Source organism: Phaethon lepturus, unplaced genomic scaffold (assembly GCF_000687285.1).
Source record: "Phaethon lepturus isolate BGI_N335 unplaced genomic scaffold, ASM68728v1 scaffold7392, whole genome shotgun sequence".
Taxonomy (NCBI): domain Eukaryota; kingdom Metazoa; phylum Chordata; class Aves; order Phaethontiformes; family Phaethontidae; genus Phaethon; species Phaethon lepturus.
The window spans coordinates 1-16,557 of NW_010524000.1; the positions used below are offsets into that span (position 1 = coordinate 1).

The 16,557-nt window shown below is 40.6% G+C and overlaps 1 protein-coding gene across 1 annotated transcript in view; it reads right to left on the bottom strand.

The window, feature by feature from the left end:
• Positions 1-3: 3 nt before the first annotated feature.
• SLC9A4 (solute carrier family 9, subfamily A (NHE4, cation proton antiporter 4), member 4) overlaps positions 4-16,557 on the bottom strand; it is a gene marked incomplete at its 3' end in the record, with an annotated part of 27,723 nt that continues 11,169 nt past the window's right edge. The window contains exons 4-9 of the mRNA XM_010282298.1: positions 14,959-15,176; positions 10,489-10,691; positions 9,595-9,681; positions 8,185-8,255; positions 5,697-5,858; positions 4-94 (exon numbers count right to left, since the gene is read on the bottom strand). Coding sequence (XP_010280600.1) covers positions 4-94; positions 5,697-5,858; positions 8,185-8,255; positions 9,595-9,681; positions 10,489-10,691; positions 14,959-15,176 — 832 coding nt within the window. The remainder of the gene's footprint in view (positions 95-5,696; positions 5,859-8,184; positions 8,256-9,594; positions 9,682-10,488; positions 10,692-14,958; positions 15,177-16,557) is intronic.

Consider the following 16,557-nt stretch of genomic DNA (forward strand, 5'->3'; position numbering starts at 1 on the left):
TTGTCGCACTTGGTACAGATTATGTGCCAGGACATCTCTCATGGACTCCACCTCTGCGGGGGACAGCCTGTGCACACGCCTCTTTCTACCGCTCCTGTAAATAAAAGAGAAGTTTAAATATTATATTAATGAGTTCATGAAATACTATTCGCATGAAATGATGCCTGATCTATTTTTAGTGCTAAAACAAAAGGCTGTGAAGAGCCTTTCAGTGACCAGTAACACCACAAAATCTTCCAAAGATGAATAAAAAAAGTCAGTTTTGCTCTTTTTTGGCTTTTATCAATATACTGTGTAGTCAGAATAGGCCCTAAGGCGTCATGCATCCGGCAGCAGAAAGTCTCCTTTTCTTTCTCAAAGCTTCATAAGGAAGTTTGTATTTAAGGATTAAATTGGGCAACAACCAGCTATATGTTCAGCAAGGTATTGCAAGTTTCCTCCTCTACCTTAATACGTTCTTCAGCATGGTCTAGCTAGTCTGGGCCTTGCGGTCCTAATGGTTTTAACTCTTTTGAGAAAGTACAGCAAATCCTTAATAACTAAAGCACATGCCAACAAAGGAGTTCGAGAGACTTGGCCAGTGGTGAGGAGAACATAAAGGGTTTCCTTACTACTGAGCCTGTTTCTCTATTTAAAATGAAAGAACTACCTAAAAGATAGTCGTCATCATGTTTTTAACAAACTGTGATGGGAATCCCACAGTCACTTGTAGCTGCCTGGCTTTTTCACTAGCATGGCAATGGATGAGGGCTGCTGTGAAATGTTAACTGGTTTTGCTAAATTGGTCAATCTGTGTGAGAGTTAGCATTTGGCTGAATTCCCAAGAAAAGAAAGGGAAATAGAGAGTGATAATCCAGGATGAATCAGTCTGATTTCATCATATTGTTTCTGTTTTTTTCCTTTCAGGACCATCACGAGCCGCCTGGATTCTACCTATTATTGCCTTTTACCATCAAGTAGACAGTGACTACTGGTGGTCTGGCCCTGTCCAAATTCCTTGGAATAGAAGAATTAATTCCTGATACATTTCAAGGTTTTGGAATGTGTTTTCATTCTGCATCAGACCAAGACTGAGATCTGCCAAATTTTTCATGAAGTAAAAAGAGAGACATGGACAGTAGGTTAAGGTGTGGTGTTAGAGGTAGGGCTGGGGTAACCAACAGGTCAAGAATCTCAGTGAGGTGTGAGAGACTCATGAGTCTACCATTCAGCTATTGGCAAGCCAGAGTGACAGAAAAAGACTTCCTTACTGGATTTGACCAGAAATCTTATCCTGGCCCTGATAAATCCTTCCCAACGAATGTTTAACTGACATTCATCAATTCTCAACAACAGAAACAACAACAAAGCTAGGTATTTTCCATCAGGGAAAAAAGACCATCACCACCACTTAATTCCAAGCCAACTGTGTGGGCTCACTGGTTGGTTGCTTGCTTGGTTGCTGCATTTTCACTTGCTTTCAGCTCTCAGGGATAACACTGAAAGGATCCAGGGATGCCACCACGTTTCCAGGCTTAGATGTAATGCACCTTTATTCTGTGCTGGGTCTGACATGTCCCAGGCTGTGGGAAAGCCCATGTATGCTACTTTCCACAGCAAGGAAACCAGTCTCTTTGCTGCCAGCAGCCCCTAGCTGCAGTCCCTTTGGACTGGGAGACAGGGAGACCCTAGGTACACCTGGGAAAGCAAACACAAGCACAGCCCCTGGGGACTAACGGCAATCTAGCCTGTCAGCAAGTGATGGTCAATAAAATACAGGCTTGGCTCATTTGATTAATGCAAATCAAACTGACATACTTGATGCAAGTAGCTTTGACATCATAGGAAGTCTGGCCCTGGCGGTCTCTCTGGCCCGCACTTTCACTGAATGTCTCCATGGGGTCTTTATACCTTCCAGTTGGGAATAAATAGGGGAAAGCAGCTACATAGGAGAAAGCAGAACTCCACCAAGAAGACATCAAATAACCTCTTTACTTTTTCAGTTGCATAACTGACCCCCTCCACATGCCAGCACAGAAGTGGCTAGTCCCAAGTCATTTAAAGGCTTATCATTTTGCTCTTAAAGTGACTTATATAGAATAAATACATTTCCTTGAGTTTCAGCTGAGCTGGTATAACGAGAGAACAAACAGCATGAAGATAGTCTGTATTGTTCTGGAGCACAAATAAAAAAATGTGTATACTTTTCATGGGATTACATATTAACCTACCCAGCCGATAACAATGCACAGGTATGGTAATAAGGAACAGATTGCTTTTACATTTTGCAATATACAATACATTAAAAAAGAACTTTCAAAAAAACCCAAACAAGTTTGGTATGTTACCAAACCCATAAAGCAAACCTTATTAAAACTATTTCTTTGTTCTTATTGAAACTTCCAGCATGTTACAACAAAGCACAGCACAGGAGATACATTTATGAAGAAAATACTGAAATGATAATATGCCATGAAAACTGACTGCCTCTTTGTAATGAGTATCACAACATTATCTCTTTCTTCTTTAAACAAGGAGTTTCTCCAACTCCAATTGATACATGGAGGAAATAAAATGCCTTCCACAAACCTTGTAAGATTGTTTTTTATATATTATATCTAAAATTTTGAACTTTGTGAACTCTCCACCAATCTTCATTAGTCCCACAACCTTTGCACAACTGCGTCACCACAGATGACAACATGGCACTTGATTCTGATCTGTACTGTATCAATACTTTCTAAGATTTACTCTTGTCAAAGTCAGTGTTGCAGTAACATGAAACCAACATGAAGTAAGCTCAGCATCAAACCATCTCTCTCTAACGGGCATATTTCCTCCAAAAAACAGCCATACAAACACAGTTTTGGTAATAAGTGCTTGACTCTGCTTTTGCCATTTCTCTCCTTGTCTCTAAGACTTATATTCTCTAAAACATCATAACAAAATGCTCAATTTTCATTCCAATGTGGATTGTTTGTTGCACAGTCCATGGCCAAATTTCTCCAGTCCGCACTGGAAATATTTACTTGCATATTGGACACCCACTCCACCTACAGGAATCACACCAGCATGAATGCAGTTTCTAAGAATAATGCTAATTCACAGCAATGGAGATCTGCTTTGATTGTTACAGAGTTTTTCCCCTGCCTAAAGGCTGCAGATCTGATCGGAACTGCTAGTGAGAGAGTTTTCTCACTACTCTGGCACTGCAAATATTGCTTTACATGCCATACATTGGAATTTTATTTCAAATCTGCATTTGCTCATGGCCAGATTTTTGTATCCTCACTGAAGACAAGGACTTCAGGTACAAGCTATCTCAATGATAACAATCAACAATTTACAAATTAATTTAGAAACCTTTTAGTCTTAAGCAGGTTCACTTAATTGCTCAGGAGAACAGAGATGTAAGAACTGCTTGCAGTGGCTCAGACCAAAGATCCAACAACCAGCTCACTCTCCTGCCTCCTCCAGTGCTCAACTGCGGACACCCATCAATGAACAGAGCAGGGAAAACATGTATTTTCCTAGAACACGCTCACAGCCTCCAAGAATCAGAATGTTTCTGAGCCACAGGCTGCACTCTGTTTTTTGAAGCTGACACTTCACTTTTAAAAAGGCTGTCTCAATAGAAGAATCTGTGCATCAGAGATTGATGCACAGTAAAATTCAATTACAGCCAGAGTAGAGCTGGCAAAAATTAGTCCATCATATCAGCTGTTTATTATATGATATTTTTCAATCTAAATTCTCAGCTCAGGAGAGGATTTCTGAACTATGCTGAAGCAATTTGTCTTATTTTCTCTTTCCCTCAAGAAAAGAAGAGGAATGTCATTTGATTGCCATAGATGGTCTACCAACCTTGCACATTTTCTCTTGGCTCAGAACAGTTAGGGAATACAGCAGACAGAAAGGAGCCCGAGAGACACGCAATGTGTTTTAATGTCATCCGTTCAGCAAAGAATGATTTAGAAGGAAAAGGGATAGGTCTTATGCTGCATGCTGACATCAGTTTCAAGAAAGCAGAAGAATCTTGACATGATTAAGCCAAAGTTTCAAGAGACATTTTAATTTAACGTCCAGTTGGTATTTGGACTTTCTGGTATGGGTTGAGATGATCATTCAAAACAGAAAATATGCTGGGGCCTGCCAGAGGCTGCTGCAAAACAGAGAGGAGTTGAAGGATGGAGCAGCAGACAGCAGGCAGTAGCAGCAACAGTGGCCAGTGGGAGCCTAGGAAAGAGTTTGTGAGGGCAAGTACCATTAGCAATACCCACACTCTGTGGGTTGCAAGGTGAGGATAAATACATGCACAGCAGTTAAAGTATGCAGGAGTGAAGATTTGCACAGCCTTGTCTCCTAGAGGGTAGTTCCCTCCATGATGGCTCTGGAGATCCCACCATTTTTCTGCCCTGGTCTATCTGATGCCAAGTTGCATTACTGTTTCATAGAATCACAGAATCACAGAGTGGTTTGGGCTGGAAGGGACCTTTAAAGGTCATCTAGACCAACCCCCGTGCAACTAGCAGGGATGTCTTTGACTGGATCAGGTTGCTCAGAGCCCCGTCCAACCTGACGTTGAATGTTGCCAGGGATGGGGCATCTACCATCTCTCTGGACAACCTGTTCCAGTGTTTCACCACCCTCAACATAAAAAATGTCTTCCTTATATTCTCATCTAAATCTACCCTCTTTCAGTTTAAAACCATTACTCCTTCTCCTATTGCAACAGGACCTGCTAAAAAGTTTGTCTCCCTCTTTCTTACAAGCCCCCTTTTAAGTCCTGGCAGGCTGCAAGAAGGTGTCCCTGGAGCCGCCTCTTCTCCAGGCTGAACAACCCCAACTCTCCTAGCCTGTCCTCACGGGATAGGTGTTCCATCCCTCTGATCATTTTGGTGGCCTCCTCTGGACCTGCTCCAACAGGTCCATGTCTTTGCTATGCTGAGGGCTCCAGAGCTGGACACAGGACTCCAGGTGGGGTCTCACCAGAGTGGAGTAGAGGGGCAGAATCCCCTCCCTCGACCTGCTGGCCACGCTGCTTTGGATGCAGCCCAGGATACGGTTGGCCTTCTGGGCTGCAAGTGCACATTGCTGGCTCATGTCCAGCTTTTCACCCACTAATACCCAGCAAGTCCTTCTCGGCAGGACTGCTTTCAATGTTTTAGTGTACAAATTTCGTACGGAAATACGAATATATCAAAATATGGCAAGACAGTTTGAGGGATTGCAAACTGAAGTAACAAAAATTGCAAATGCTACAAGGAAATCTGCTCACAGCAAAAATTTGTGATTAAGATAATGGTGTCGGGACCTGTGCTCTAAGCTGTTCTGCAGGTCTCTCAGCACCTAGCAGTGATGACCAAAACCCACTGGCCAGCTAAGTGGCAGGTGCGGCCACCTTAAACCACTGCTGTGATTTAAAGCAGCCGGAGTGGCTTCCGCCTCTGACTCATGACTCCTCTTCAGAACTGCTCATCATTGAAGAGAAAGAAAGAAAATGTCCCTGGTTGTCATTTTCAGTCTGTGAATAAAGAGCCAAAGTTCAAATATGATGAGCATCAAAATGCCAGCACAAAACAACAACTTCTCTTTTCTTAACTTTCTTTTTTTTCTTACATTTCTATTGAAGTCATAAAACCCACTGGGTATTTCCTCATTTTTGTCCCTTTCCTTCCTGTCCCTGCTCTGCAAAAGCTCAGGAGATTACTACTCACTGTAAAGAAGCTGTGGATGCTTCTGAAATTTTCATGCCACTCTCAGCCATCTCGATGGCCAGTTTTATTTCCATCTTTTTGTACAATGACACAATGCTGGATTTGGGCTGGTGCTCCCGAATTAAGATTTTCTTCAAATACTTATTGTCAAACTTCTTAAATCTGCAGAAGAGATATTAAAATCGAAGTGTAAAAAAAAAGGAAATGTGTTTTTATTTCTTTGGTACAGGCTGATCTTCATTCAAATGCACACATACATAATTCAGTGGTGGGAACTGAATCCAAATTGGAGGCACCTGTGGACTCCTGAAGGCCAAGTGAGTGGAGACCTTTAGGGGACATTTGGCATGGTCTACTGGTCCAGGGGGATTACAAAGCCCATCAGACAAAAGAAAGAAACAAGCTGCAATCAGAGCATAAAAGAGGGCTGGGTGTGTGTTTGCATATAACGCCACCACATTTGTCGGAAAAGGATATGGCCAGTCTCCACGCTTTTGTACACATGTTGTACTCTAGTAGGGCATAACAGCAGCAGCTGCTCTTACAGTAATCCTGGCCTATTCAGCCAGCCACCAATGAGGCTCTGAATGGCCCAGCAGTTACAGTAGTTTGGGCCCATTATGATGCTGATAATTTTGAATTCTGACAATCAGAGCAGAGGAAATACATTTCTTTGTATTCTGAATAACAGAGAAATTGAATGGACCACAAAATACTATGTGCTCGCATGCTGCAGATTGTAAAATATCACTACTGTTGGCGTAATTTGAATGTGAATGTGTGTGTGCTTTGGAACAGGTATGTGCATTCAGGCAGGTGTTTAGCAGAACAACAACAGATCTTCTTATATGTTTCTTTCAAATGAACAGTTTACCACAGCAAGGTAATAAGTTCCACAATGCTAGCAAAAGCTCCAGAGTTTGTACATTTCTTCTTAACAACAGCTAGTTTTTATACATTAATAGCAGAGATAGGTACACAAATGTTTCCACTGGGATTAGAGCTCTTTATGTTTTCCTATGTAACAGAAAGCTCCCTGGAGTGTCACCACTTAGGTAATTAATTCTGATATACGTATACTAAATGTCTTTAAAGTTGCGTAGGAAAGTCTAGGGAATACCTTTTAATACAATCTTCTTACGTTAAATATCTTCATATACAGTGTGTTTATCTAATTTTCCCCTAAATGAAACATTATGTTATGGCTAGTTTGGATGAAATTCTCTTTTCATAGCTGTTGGGTAGATGTGACATAAGGGGATATTTTCTCACAGATATGTGTAAATGCGGCTGTTTCAATTCAATTGATGCTCCAACAGGGATTTGTTTAGCTTGTTGACTGCACAGACAGTGGTGTGGTCCCAGCAGATGTCCTGAAGCTACCTCTGTACTGTGAGAGCCAAGAGGACATTTTAGCTTCTGGGTCCAGGTATGTGCTCTACCACCTCACATCATTACTCCTTGTTGGGACAAGAACTGGATGAAAACCAGCTGCTTCCTTCCCACTCTTAATTCCTGATTTCCATAAGGAGAAACACAGTCATGAAAGGAGTTGCCACATGTCCCGACAGACCCCCTTGGCTGAGTTACTGGGGTCCAGTGTTGAAAGGTGAGACAGAGGACTCCAGTACAGCAGTCTAGGCATCGCTAGGATAACTAGGGATAACTTTTAGCCCACAGCATCATGATAAGGTATTCGTGGGAAAGGAAGATTAGTCTCTCCCCACATTTCCCTTCTCATGCTGCAGTGGTGGCCAACATGGTCACAGGGCTCCCTTAGGGAAAAGGTGAAGGGAACAGCATCTCAGAATGGCAGGTCCGTCTCTTCTGGGCAATGCCTGGAAGAGCTACAAAGCTTCACAGAACCACCTCATCCTGCTTATAGAAAACACAAATGCAGGTCCTGTGTCTATGAGTTAAGACTAGCTTGAAAGTATCTGCTTATGCTACTGGATATTTAAATTCAACCATTCCCTTCAGTACTCTTATTTTAAATATTACTGATTGCAAAGATCTGTAAGGGTAGGTGACTAATTATTATTGAATTTGTATTCACCAGCAAGGGATCGTATTTGCTGTGAAGGCTGTCAGCAAAAGTCAGTGAAGCACTGACACCTTACGTAGCTTCTGTTCTAAATCCAGACCTAAAGGAGCACTGCCACGGATCTAAGATATAGGCCAAAGCTATATGCACAGGCTGATATCTGCAACATGAGTTCCCATGCTATGCTTTTCTTTCAGAAGGCTTATTTTCTGCTTGTTTGTGCAGAAGCAATTTAGCAGGCAATATATGAGCACTGCACTCCCAAGAGATAACAGTTACTCAGGAGTTCACTTTTTAAAAAGAGATATTGCACATGTCCCAAATATTTTCATGCTATTTTAGCTTTATGGGGCACAAGATTGATTTCCTATTCTATTTACCTGTTGTATTTTACATGATAGATAGGTTATTTTATTATAGTAAGTTGCAATAAGAGATGCTTACTTATCTCTCAGCTGATAATGACTCCAATGTCCACATATGTCTTCAATACCAGCTTTTAAGTGATCCATCAACTAGAGAAACAAACATGAAAAAATTTTAAGTGGTCATTATGAAAAAATAATGTCACTGTAAATACACAATTGTTGACAGGATTTTGAGATTTTTTTAATTGGGAAATGTGAGTTAATTCTGAAAGTATCTGCATTTCTCTGAAAATCAAGGCAAAGATCCCACTGTGGCAGCTCCTATGCTTGGCTGCAGTGGCAATATTTTGATGGAGGCGACAGGTCTGTCAGTCTGCTATCATCTCACCATCACTCAGCAACATATAGGTCCAAGTAAAGGACTATGTCCAATGGAAGGTGATACTGAGCATCCAAATTGCCTGGTCCTCTTTGTCTACTAAGACCAAAAACTACATTCTTGGTTCTGTCAATCAAGTTTCCCTTTTGTATGTGTGACCGTCCTGAGAGGGACACAGGGCCAGGTACCCTAAACCTTAACCGTTGCTTTGACCGACAAGTCCTATGAGGATTTTGCAAACTGTCATGAGATTGGTAAGTTTATCACTGCTAACTACCAGGATTTTCACTTTTGTGTGTTTCTAGCATTATAGAAACAGACAGAAAAATGGCCAATTCTTACATACATATTGTTATAAGTGGTGCTTTTAAAACATAAATTCCTTTCCAGGTTAAGTGTAAAGGTTGAAACAGTAAGAATTAAATGCACTTCAAATTCAAATCAGTTGAGATGCTCTAATTTTGCAGAGTCTCTGCTTATGTTTAATTTTAAAGCACAATGTTTCTGTTAATTTCAAATATATTCCCTATTGTGAAAATGAAAGAATGTACATATATTTTGTATAGTGTTGTTAAGTCAGTTTGAGCAGCTTTCTGTTATTTTATGTAGTGGTAATTTGAGAGCTAAAACAAATGTTTGAGAGGGGAAAAGATCATTATTCAGAATAACTTGAAACGAAATTTGCAGACCAATGTTTCAACTCATTTCAGTTCAATAAAGCTTGATTAAAGACTTTTAAGGTCAGCGTGTCTAGAAACAGTCAAAAGACGGCAACAAAGGCATCTGACAAAACTAGCTGGGAAAGATGACGAGTGTATTTTGTAAAACGCTAGCGTTATGTTTCCATCCTCCCACAGTCACAAGGATCAAGAAGTAAGGGCCCTGCTACACTGTGACACTTGTGGTACGATATTATAATATGACAGTCACTATGAATATAAATTAGAAAATTATGCCTAGGATTTCCTCCAAATGTTGTTAAAAGGATTCAGTGTCCAAAGCCACTGGATGCCAGTGCTACTAAATGCTTCTCTCTGTCCAGCTCCTCTGGAATACGCCTTCGCCTTCTCCTTTTTAGGATACCAGCTACTGATATAAAAAACTTACTCGCACATGAATTTCTTCGTTGATAGACTCCTTTTTGTTGGTCTTCTTAACATCTAGATATCTGACTAATGGTCCAATTGTGATTCCCTGCGTTTGGAACAATGAGTTGAAATGTTAATTATGTTTTAGAAAAAAAAACAGAAAGAAAGCAAAAAGATTTAATTTTAATCAATTAGGAAAGCTGTGTCTTAGACACAAGAATGACCTATTACTGTTATGGAGAGCTACAGAAGAGGATTAAAACTCAAAAACTTTAAAAAAATTACACACCTTTTTTTTTAAAGTGAGCTTGTATTTGTCGACATGTTTTAACTATGTAAAGTAACTGACTCATTGCTAGCCTTCTTCAAAACAGCACTCACTTGAAAAAAAGCATTACCTTTATGAGGTTCTTACAATCCTGAAGCCTCTTACTTCAACATTTTCAGAATGAAATATTTTAGCTTTTTTTTTTTTTTTCACTTAGAAACCATTTTCAGCTGTTCCAAACTCTTTACTGCACTACTACAATGTAGCTTTTAAAAAGGGGAAATAGAAACAAAACGATTTTTCCTGAAACATTCTGGTGGAATTGAAGTGCTTAACTATGCACAAGTGCATAGTGCCCCATTGGCACCCTAGAGTATGGGAAATACAAAACATGGGATGCAAGACCTCTAGAAGATCCAGTTCTTCCAGCTACCGCAAGACACAGGTTTTCAATACCAACTTTCTGAAAAAGATATTTAGTAATACCTAAAAAGCCCTGAAAGGGTAATTACACAGTGCAGTGTGATAAAGACCATAAAATATGGTAGCTTGTCCTAGTTCAAGAGTGAATTCAATGCACTCTTCACTATGAAGCTTTCAGTCACCTCGATTACATGAAAGCAATCCATGAAGAAACACACTTACTTGGATGAAGACAGTGAAATATATAACTACAAGAGTAGCAGTAATGAACAATTTTTTTCTTGGGAAGAGATTTGCTGGAAGCAAGAATGCAAGAGAGAAGCTGCTGGCTCCTCGAAGGCCACTGTAGGAAATAATCAGTTGGTCTTTGAAGGTAAAGGGATAAGTTCGGAACTTGTTACCGATGTAGAAGAGAGCAAATACACCTAGGAAGGGAAAAAAACACAACTATTATTAATCAAGGAGAAAAAGAAAATATTTAAAGCAAAACAACCTCTTGTCTCGGGCAGCTGTTGACAGATCTTTCTTTTCAATTCTGGGTTCTCGGAGCTTCTCTTTGACTAACTGCTGAATCTGTTTTGTGTGAAATAATCCTCTAGAAAAGACTGTGGTTCCTAAATGCTTCAGGATTTAAATTCTCTTATGTTGTTTAGAAGTGAGATTAAGGGAAATGATTTACTTTCTATATTCATGTTGCACAGTTCTTCTCTGAAGTGTTCTGGAGAAAAGACAAACCGCTGGATGAGAGTTTTTCCTGTGCATTCCCTTGCAACGTTTCCTGCTTTCTGCACAGTATCTGCCCAAAGTGTTTGGACAGTGCTTTACCAACAAGTCCTGTGGACAGGTTCACTGAAAGGCAAAGAGTAATAGCATTTTCATTTTTAATCCTCTGGTTTATCATGTCTCTAATCTTCTGTTTATTTCTCAAATTTCATTTTGCTTTTAATAAAAGTTAAAATTAATCAAACAGCCTGCAGCTTTTCTTTATAGAGTACATTTAATGATTTGCTTGATTTTCTCTTAATCTTCTTCATCTTCCATAAGAAATATGTATCCTATGTTTTGTGTTGAAACTGTTACATAACTGAAGTAAAAGCTGGCAAATGCTGGTAATTACTGGTTTTATTTTACACAACTGTCACTGATAAACTCAGTAGATTATTACAGATAAGGCCAGTTGCAGTATTCTGTTACGTAGGTTGCTGGATACCACTTCATATAAGACCTTTTTTGGCTACTTATAACTATACTAGACATCAGCTACCCAGACTCAAACTGCATATGTGAGGTATCGCCCTCAGGCCAATTCTCTTTACTTTATTCAAGCTTCAGAGAAAATGATATAGTGGAAAAATGATTTAGTGGAAAATATTTTGGCCTTCCTCTGGAAAGCTCTAACACTCCCCTCGGTGTTTGAAACAAGGATGGACATGTGACAGCAAAATAGCTTTTATTATCAGAAGAGTACTTTTTCTGTCTTGATTGGGAGGATATTCCAATACAGACTCCAAAAGTAAACCTTTAAAAACTGAGCCACCATGCTTGGTCCAGGATTAGCAAGAAAATATTTACTTTCTTTTTGCTGTAAACCCACAAGAATCATATCACCTCTACTGTTGAGTACTTGTGTCATCCCTATATAATAGAGCTGTTCAGATGCACATACTTGAACCTTCACAGGTTTCCTCTTTCCTGTTTTTCCTCTGGTTAAATGTCTTCCTCCAGGGCTTCCAGGCTTAAAAGTCAAAGGTCTTGAAATATGTATGGGCTTTGAGGGTCAAGCCAACATCTTCCTCCTGCTCTAGTATTCTTTTTTGACTGAGGGATAAGTCACCTGAGAGATTTAAGAAATAGCACCTTAATCTCAGATGTTTGATGCCAACACTTAGCTGGTCCCAAATGTTAGACTCAGAGTACTGTAGACTGGAAAGAGCCTTTAGAGGTCATGTAGTCCAAGCCCCTACTCAAAGCAGAGCTAATCAGATCAAGTTGCTTAAAACTCTAGTCAAGTCTTGAATACCTTTAAGAAGCGAGAGCTGGGCCACTGTTACACTATTGGATCACCCTCATGGTAAGAAATGAGTTCCTACCGTCTAATCAGAATTTCCTATATTCCAGCTTGTGTCTGTTCCTTCTTGTCCTATTGCTGTGCACCTCTGAGAAGTGTCTGGCTCCATCTTCTCCCTCTTCTCTGGTGGGGTACTTGTAGAAATTAATAAGGTCTCTCTTGTGCTGTGTCTTTCCCAGACTAGTAAACAGAGCTGCTTACTAGTCTCCAAGCTTGTACTGGTACATGGAGTTATTTCAACCCACATGTAAGTCCTTGCATGTGCTTTTCTTGAACTTCATGAGCTTTCTGCCAGCTCATTTCTCCAGCCTGTCCAAGTCCCTTTGAATGGAAGTCATCCAGAATACTGACTGCTCCCTGCAATTTGGTGTCAGCCACAAACTTGCTCAGTGTGCACTCCATTCCATCTTCCAGGTCATTAATGAAGACATCGAAACAGTATTTGTCCCTGTACTGAGCCCTGAGGCATGCCATTAGCCACCAGCTAGACCAGTATTTTGAGCCCAGTGGTCCAGCCAATTCACCTCCCACATTATCAACCAAATCAACTAGCCAAAATCTGCTCTTTGAAGTCCAGGTTGTAATTCTGCTGTTTTGTCAGCAGACATCCTCCTCTCAGGATCTTAGCATCCACAGTCTCATGGTCACTGCAATTAAGACTGCCCTCAGTCTTCACATCTTCAGCCATTTCTTCCTCCTTTGTGAGTAGTAGAGAAGATAAAGCATATTCCCCAGTTGATTCATCAGCTATCTCCAGCAGCTGTCATCTGCTTTTTCCTCTTAACCCGTTTTTACCTTCCCCCTTAGGGCATAGCTGGCCCTGATGAATCTTGTTCCTCCTCAATAATGTAGCCGATGATGCAGGGCCAATGCCCAGATCTCAAGCCTGGGCTCTGTTTGTAAAGGGAACACAGACAAGGAATGAAGGCTGGAGGAGGTGGTGGCAGGTGGCCAATGTAGATTTCTGCCCCACAGGATACTCCAGAGAAGCCCCTTTTGATTATAAATGAAGCATGGGGGAACTAACCTACTGACTTACTTAGCCAAGGTAGGCACCTAGATTTCATCCCTCAGAATGTCTCCTCCAAGGCCACCTGATGCAATATTTTGCTATCTATCTCATTTTCTTTAAAAATATAAATTACTCTGAAAAATCCTACTGAAATTCAAAAAGAATGTTATTAAGATGACCCAACTCAGAAGTTAAAAAATGTCAGAAGGAAGGTTGCCTGTATAATTTTTTTTTTGACCCTCTCATGTATACTATGTCTGAAACATCTTTCATTACAAAAGCATCGTTCACTCATATTTTAAACTAAATTTAAGTGACAAATAACAGTGGCTGAGTAGGCTGTGTTCCATAATTCATCACCTCTCCAGGAGTAAATGTATTTGCTTTCTGTTGCAGCAGTTGTAACTTAACCTGATGCAGAGTATTCAGGTTCAAAAAAAGGACGGCATAATTCATGGGCAACAGGTCCAAAGACCTGTATATAGCATAGGCAAGGAGTGTACGCTCTCACATCCCTGACACAGGGTCTGTAGATGCTGAGGTGAACAGACCTCGGAAAGTGGCCAGGCTTGCAAGCCTTTCCTAATTAACATCTCCTGCAGGCTCTGTTGAAGACACCGCTAGAAGGTTGGTTTAACCCAGTAGGTCACTCTTTCTTTTCTTACATCAGCTAGAGTGTTTGGCTGGGTGGTACTAGTAGATGAGGGAGAAGATGGCAATGTGTTGCCCCTCTGCTTCCACAGTTGCAGTAATTTGTCTAACAGGCACAAAAGCAGCCCATATGAGAAATCTTCCAGGACTGCTACTACCTCCAGAACACCACCAGCCTTCCTATTCCTTCTCCTTTTTCAAAGTTACTGTTAATCCATCCTGGACATTAGGAGAAGATGAGAAATTGTGTCCCACAGCTCATGGTACATCATGAATAAACTGTCCTGCCCATGCTGGAGGAATCCCAGTCTCACAGCTTAGGGAGTAGGAGACCTTGCAGGAATGGGTATATACTGTGTGTAGAAATGGAGTAATTTCAAACAGGCACTCTTTTCTAGAAGTTTAAAACTTCACTTGTGAGGAGCAGTAGCATAGCGTGATTGGCCTAGACATGGTATAAGGAAGGAAATGGATTCCCTGCTCAGTTATCTATCAGTGCTAATTTTCGCCTTCCCTCCTTTTTCAATGCCTCCGGCACTGCTGGCCCAGGATCTGTAGTGTTATAGCATCAGAAGTGTGGCGATGTACATTATCTAATTAGTAAGTTAATTACAGTGTGCGATGAAATCATTATGAAGTCCACTTACCCAAGGGCATATAGTTAACTAAGATATAAATACCTATATACGCATAATCATGGTAATATTTTAATTTTGCTTAAATTATTCCATTCCCACCTAATCATAAAGTGTGCTTGAAGACTGGCATTCAAATTTTTGGGGGCTTCCCCCCACTTTTTCCCCATGTGTAGATTTGTGAAATTAACTTGTCAGTAACATAAGCCTAGCAAATTCCTTATTAAAGTGGTTATGCCAGTCTGCACGGACTTTTCTAACATACCTTCGCTCCAAAGGGTTTCTCTCAGAGGTGCAGAGCAGGTTGCCTGCAAAAGCTGACTTACTCAGTGTCCGCCAAATGAAGCAGAAGAGTAGAGTGAAGCAAATGAAGGCCCAGTTCCACTCGTGGTTTTTCCCAACTGTAGACACCCCCATGAACACGAAAATCAGGGTCTCACTGACGCTGCTTAGCATCTTCATGAAATATTTTATTGTGGTATAGGAATTCTGGGAAACATTCTCCTCCACATATTTTTTCATTGTCACTGCACATGCTGTCATCCTGTACCACACAAAACATCAAAGATCAGCCACAACCTGTTTTCCTTTTCATTTAAGAGCAACCTCAAGCCTTCATTACTTGCACTCTCCATCACCAGCCTCTGACCCTCCTAATATCAAGAAGCATCTTATTTCTTCAGTAAAGTTAGCTATCTCATTAGATAGAAGAGCATCTTACTTCAGGTTTACAAATCCATTTTGCATACAGGAAAAAGGAAGCAAACCAGTCAGCCTTCCTGACAAGGAAGTGAGGGTATCATGTTCCAGTTCAAAGTCCATTTTATCCTGAATGCCTAACACACAGCCACTGAGCACCAAATATTTGACTCTCAAACAAAGGGCAAGTCAGTTTTGTACCAGCCTACAAACGGATCAGTTAGAGGGACATAACCTGCCTCTTACTGATCGTCTCCTTTGAAGTGGTGGTGGGAGAATGTGGTGATAATCTTATGGCGGAGTCAAAGGTTAGCAGATCAGGGTAAGCTTCAGCGACTCTCCTCCCACAGCAGCCCATTGCTGTACAGCATTCAGTTATCCTACAGTTATCCTACAGAGGTTAGGTTCCTGCCTTTTGGTTACCCAGGGTATGGGGAATGTGCCTAAGGAAGCAAGGGGATGCTCTCCACCTCTTCACTGCTAATGAAGACTAGAGCCTGCTTCAGAAGCATCAGCAGCCACCCAGCACAGATGCTGGTAACAATCACATGGAGCAGTAGCCTTTGAGCATCCCTACTGAAGTGGGTTTCCTCTTCCCTCCTTCATTTTCCATAATCATAGGTAATAGATATATTGAGTGCTATGCTAGTAACATATTCCATCATCTATCTAGTTTCTACCGATATTTTTTTAGTCTTTGGGGGCTTCTTGTGATGATATTTTTCCAAACTTGTGAATTCAGAGAACACTGACTGTTCATTAAATAAAACTTCATATAGTTGCTGCTCATTTAATTTCCACTGAAAAAAATCTCAAGAGTATTCTGGTGGAGCTGAGACATTTAGCAGGTCCAAGGACACTCTAAGACAAGGCCATTAGGCATTAATGTTTAATGCTGTTGACTTTCAGAGACACATGCATAATAGACTTTCATGATCCAAGTGAAAAATGAATGAATTCCTCAATAATTCAGAAGGGTGACAATAAGTTCCCATCTCTAAAATAAGCAATAATTTCCTTAATGAAGCAGTAAGAATAATAAATCCCGATTATATTAACATTCTTTTATTACTAATAGTTTCAGCACTCTAATGAACAGAAGAAGCAAAAGAAATAGAGCGCTATATAGTCTAGTGTAATGAATAGGCAGGGAAGTAGTATTTTGGGCAGTGCAGGTAGGAGAGGGTCTATGCGGTATTAGTGCTCACTACACAGTAGTTCTAACC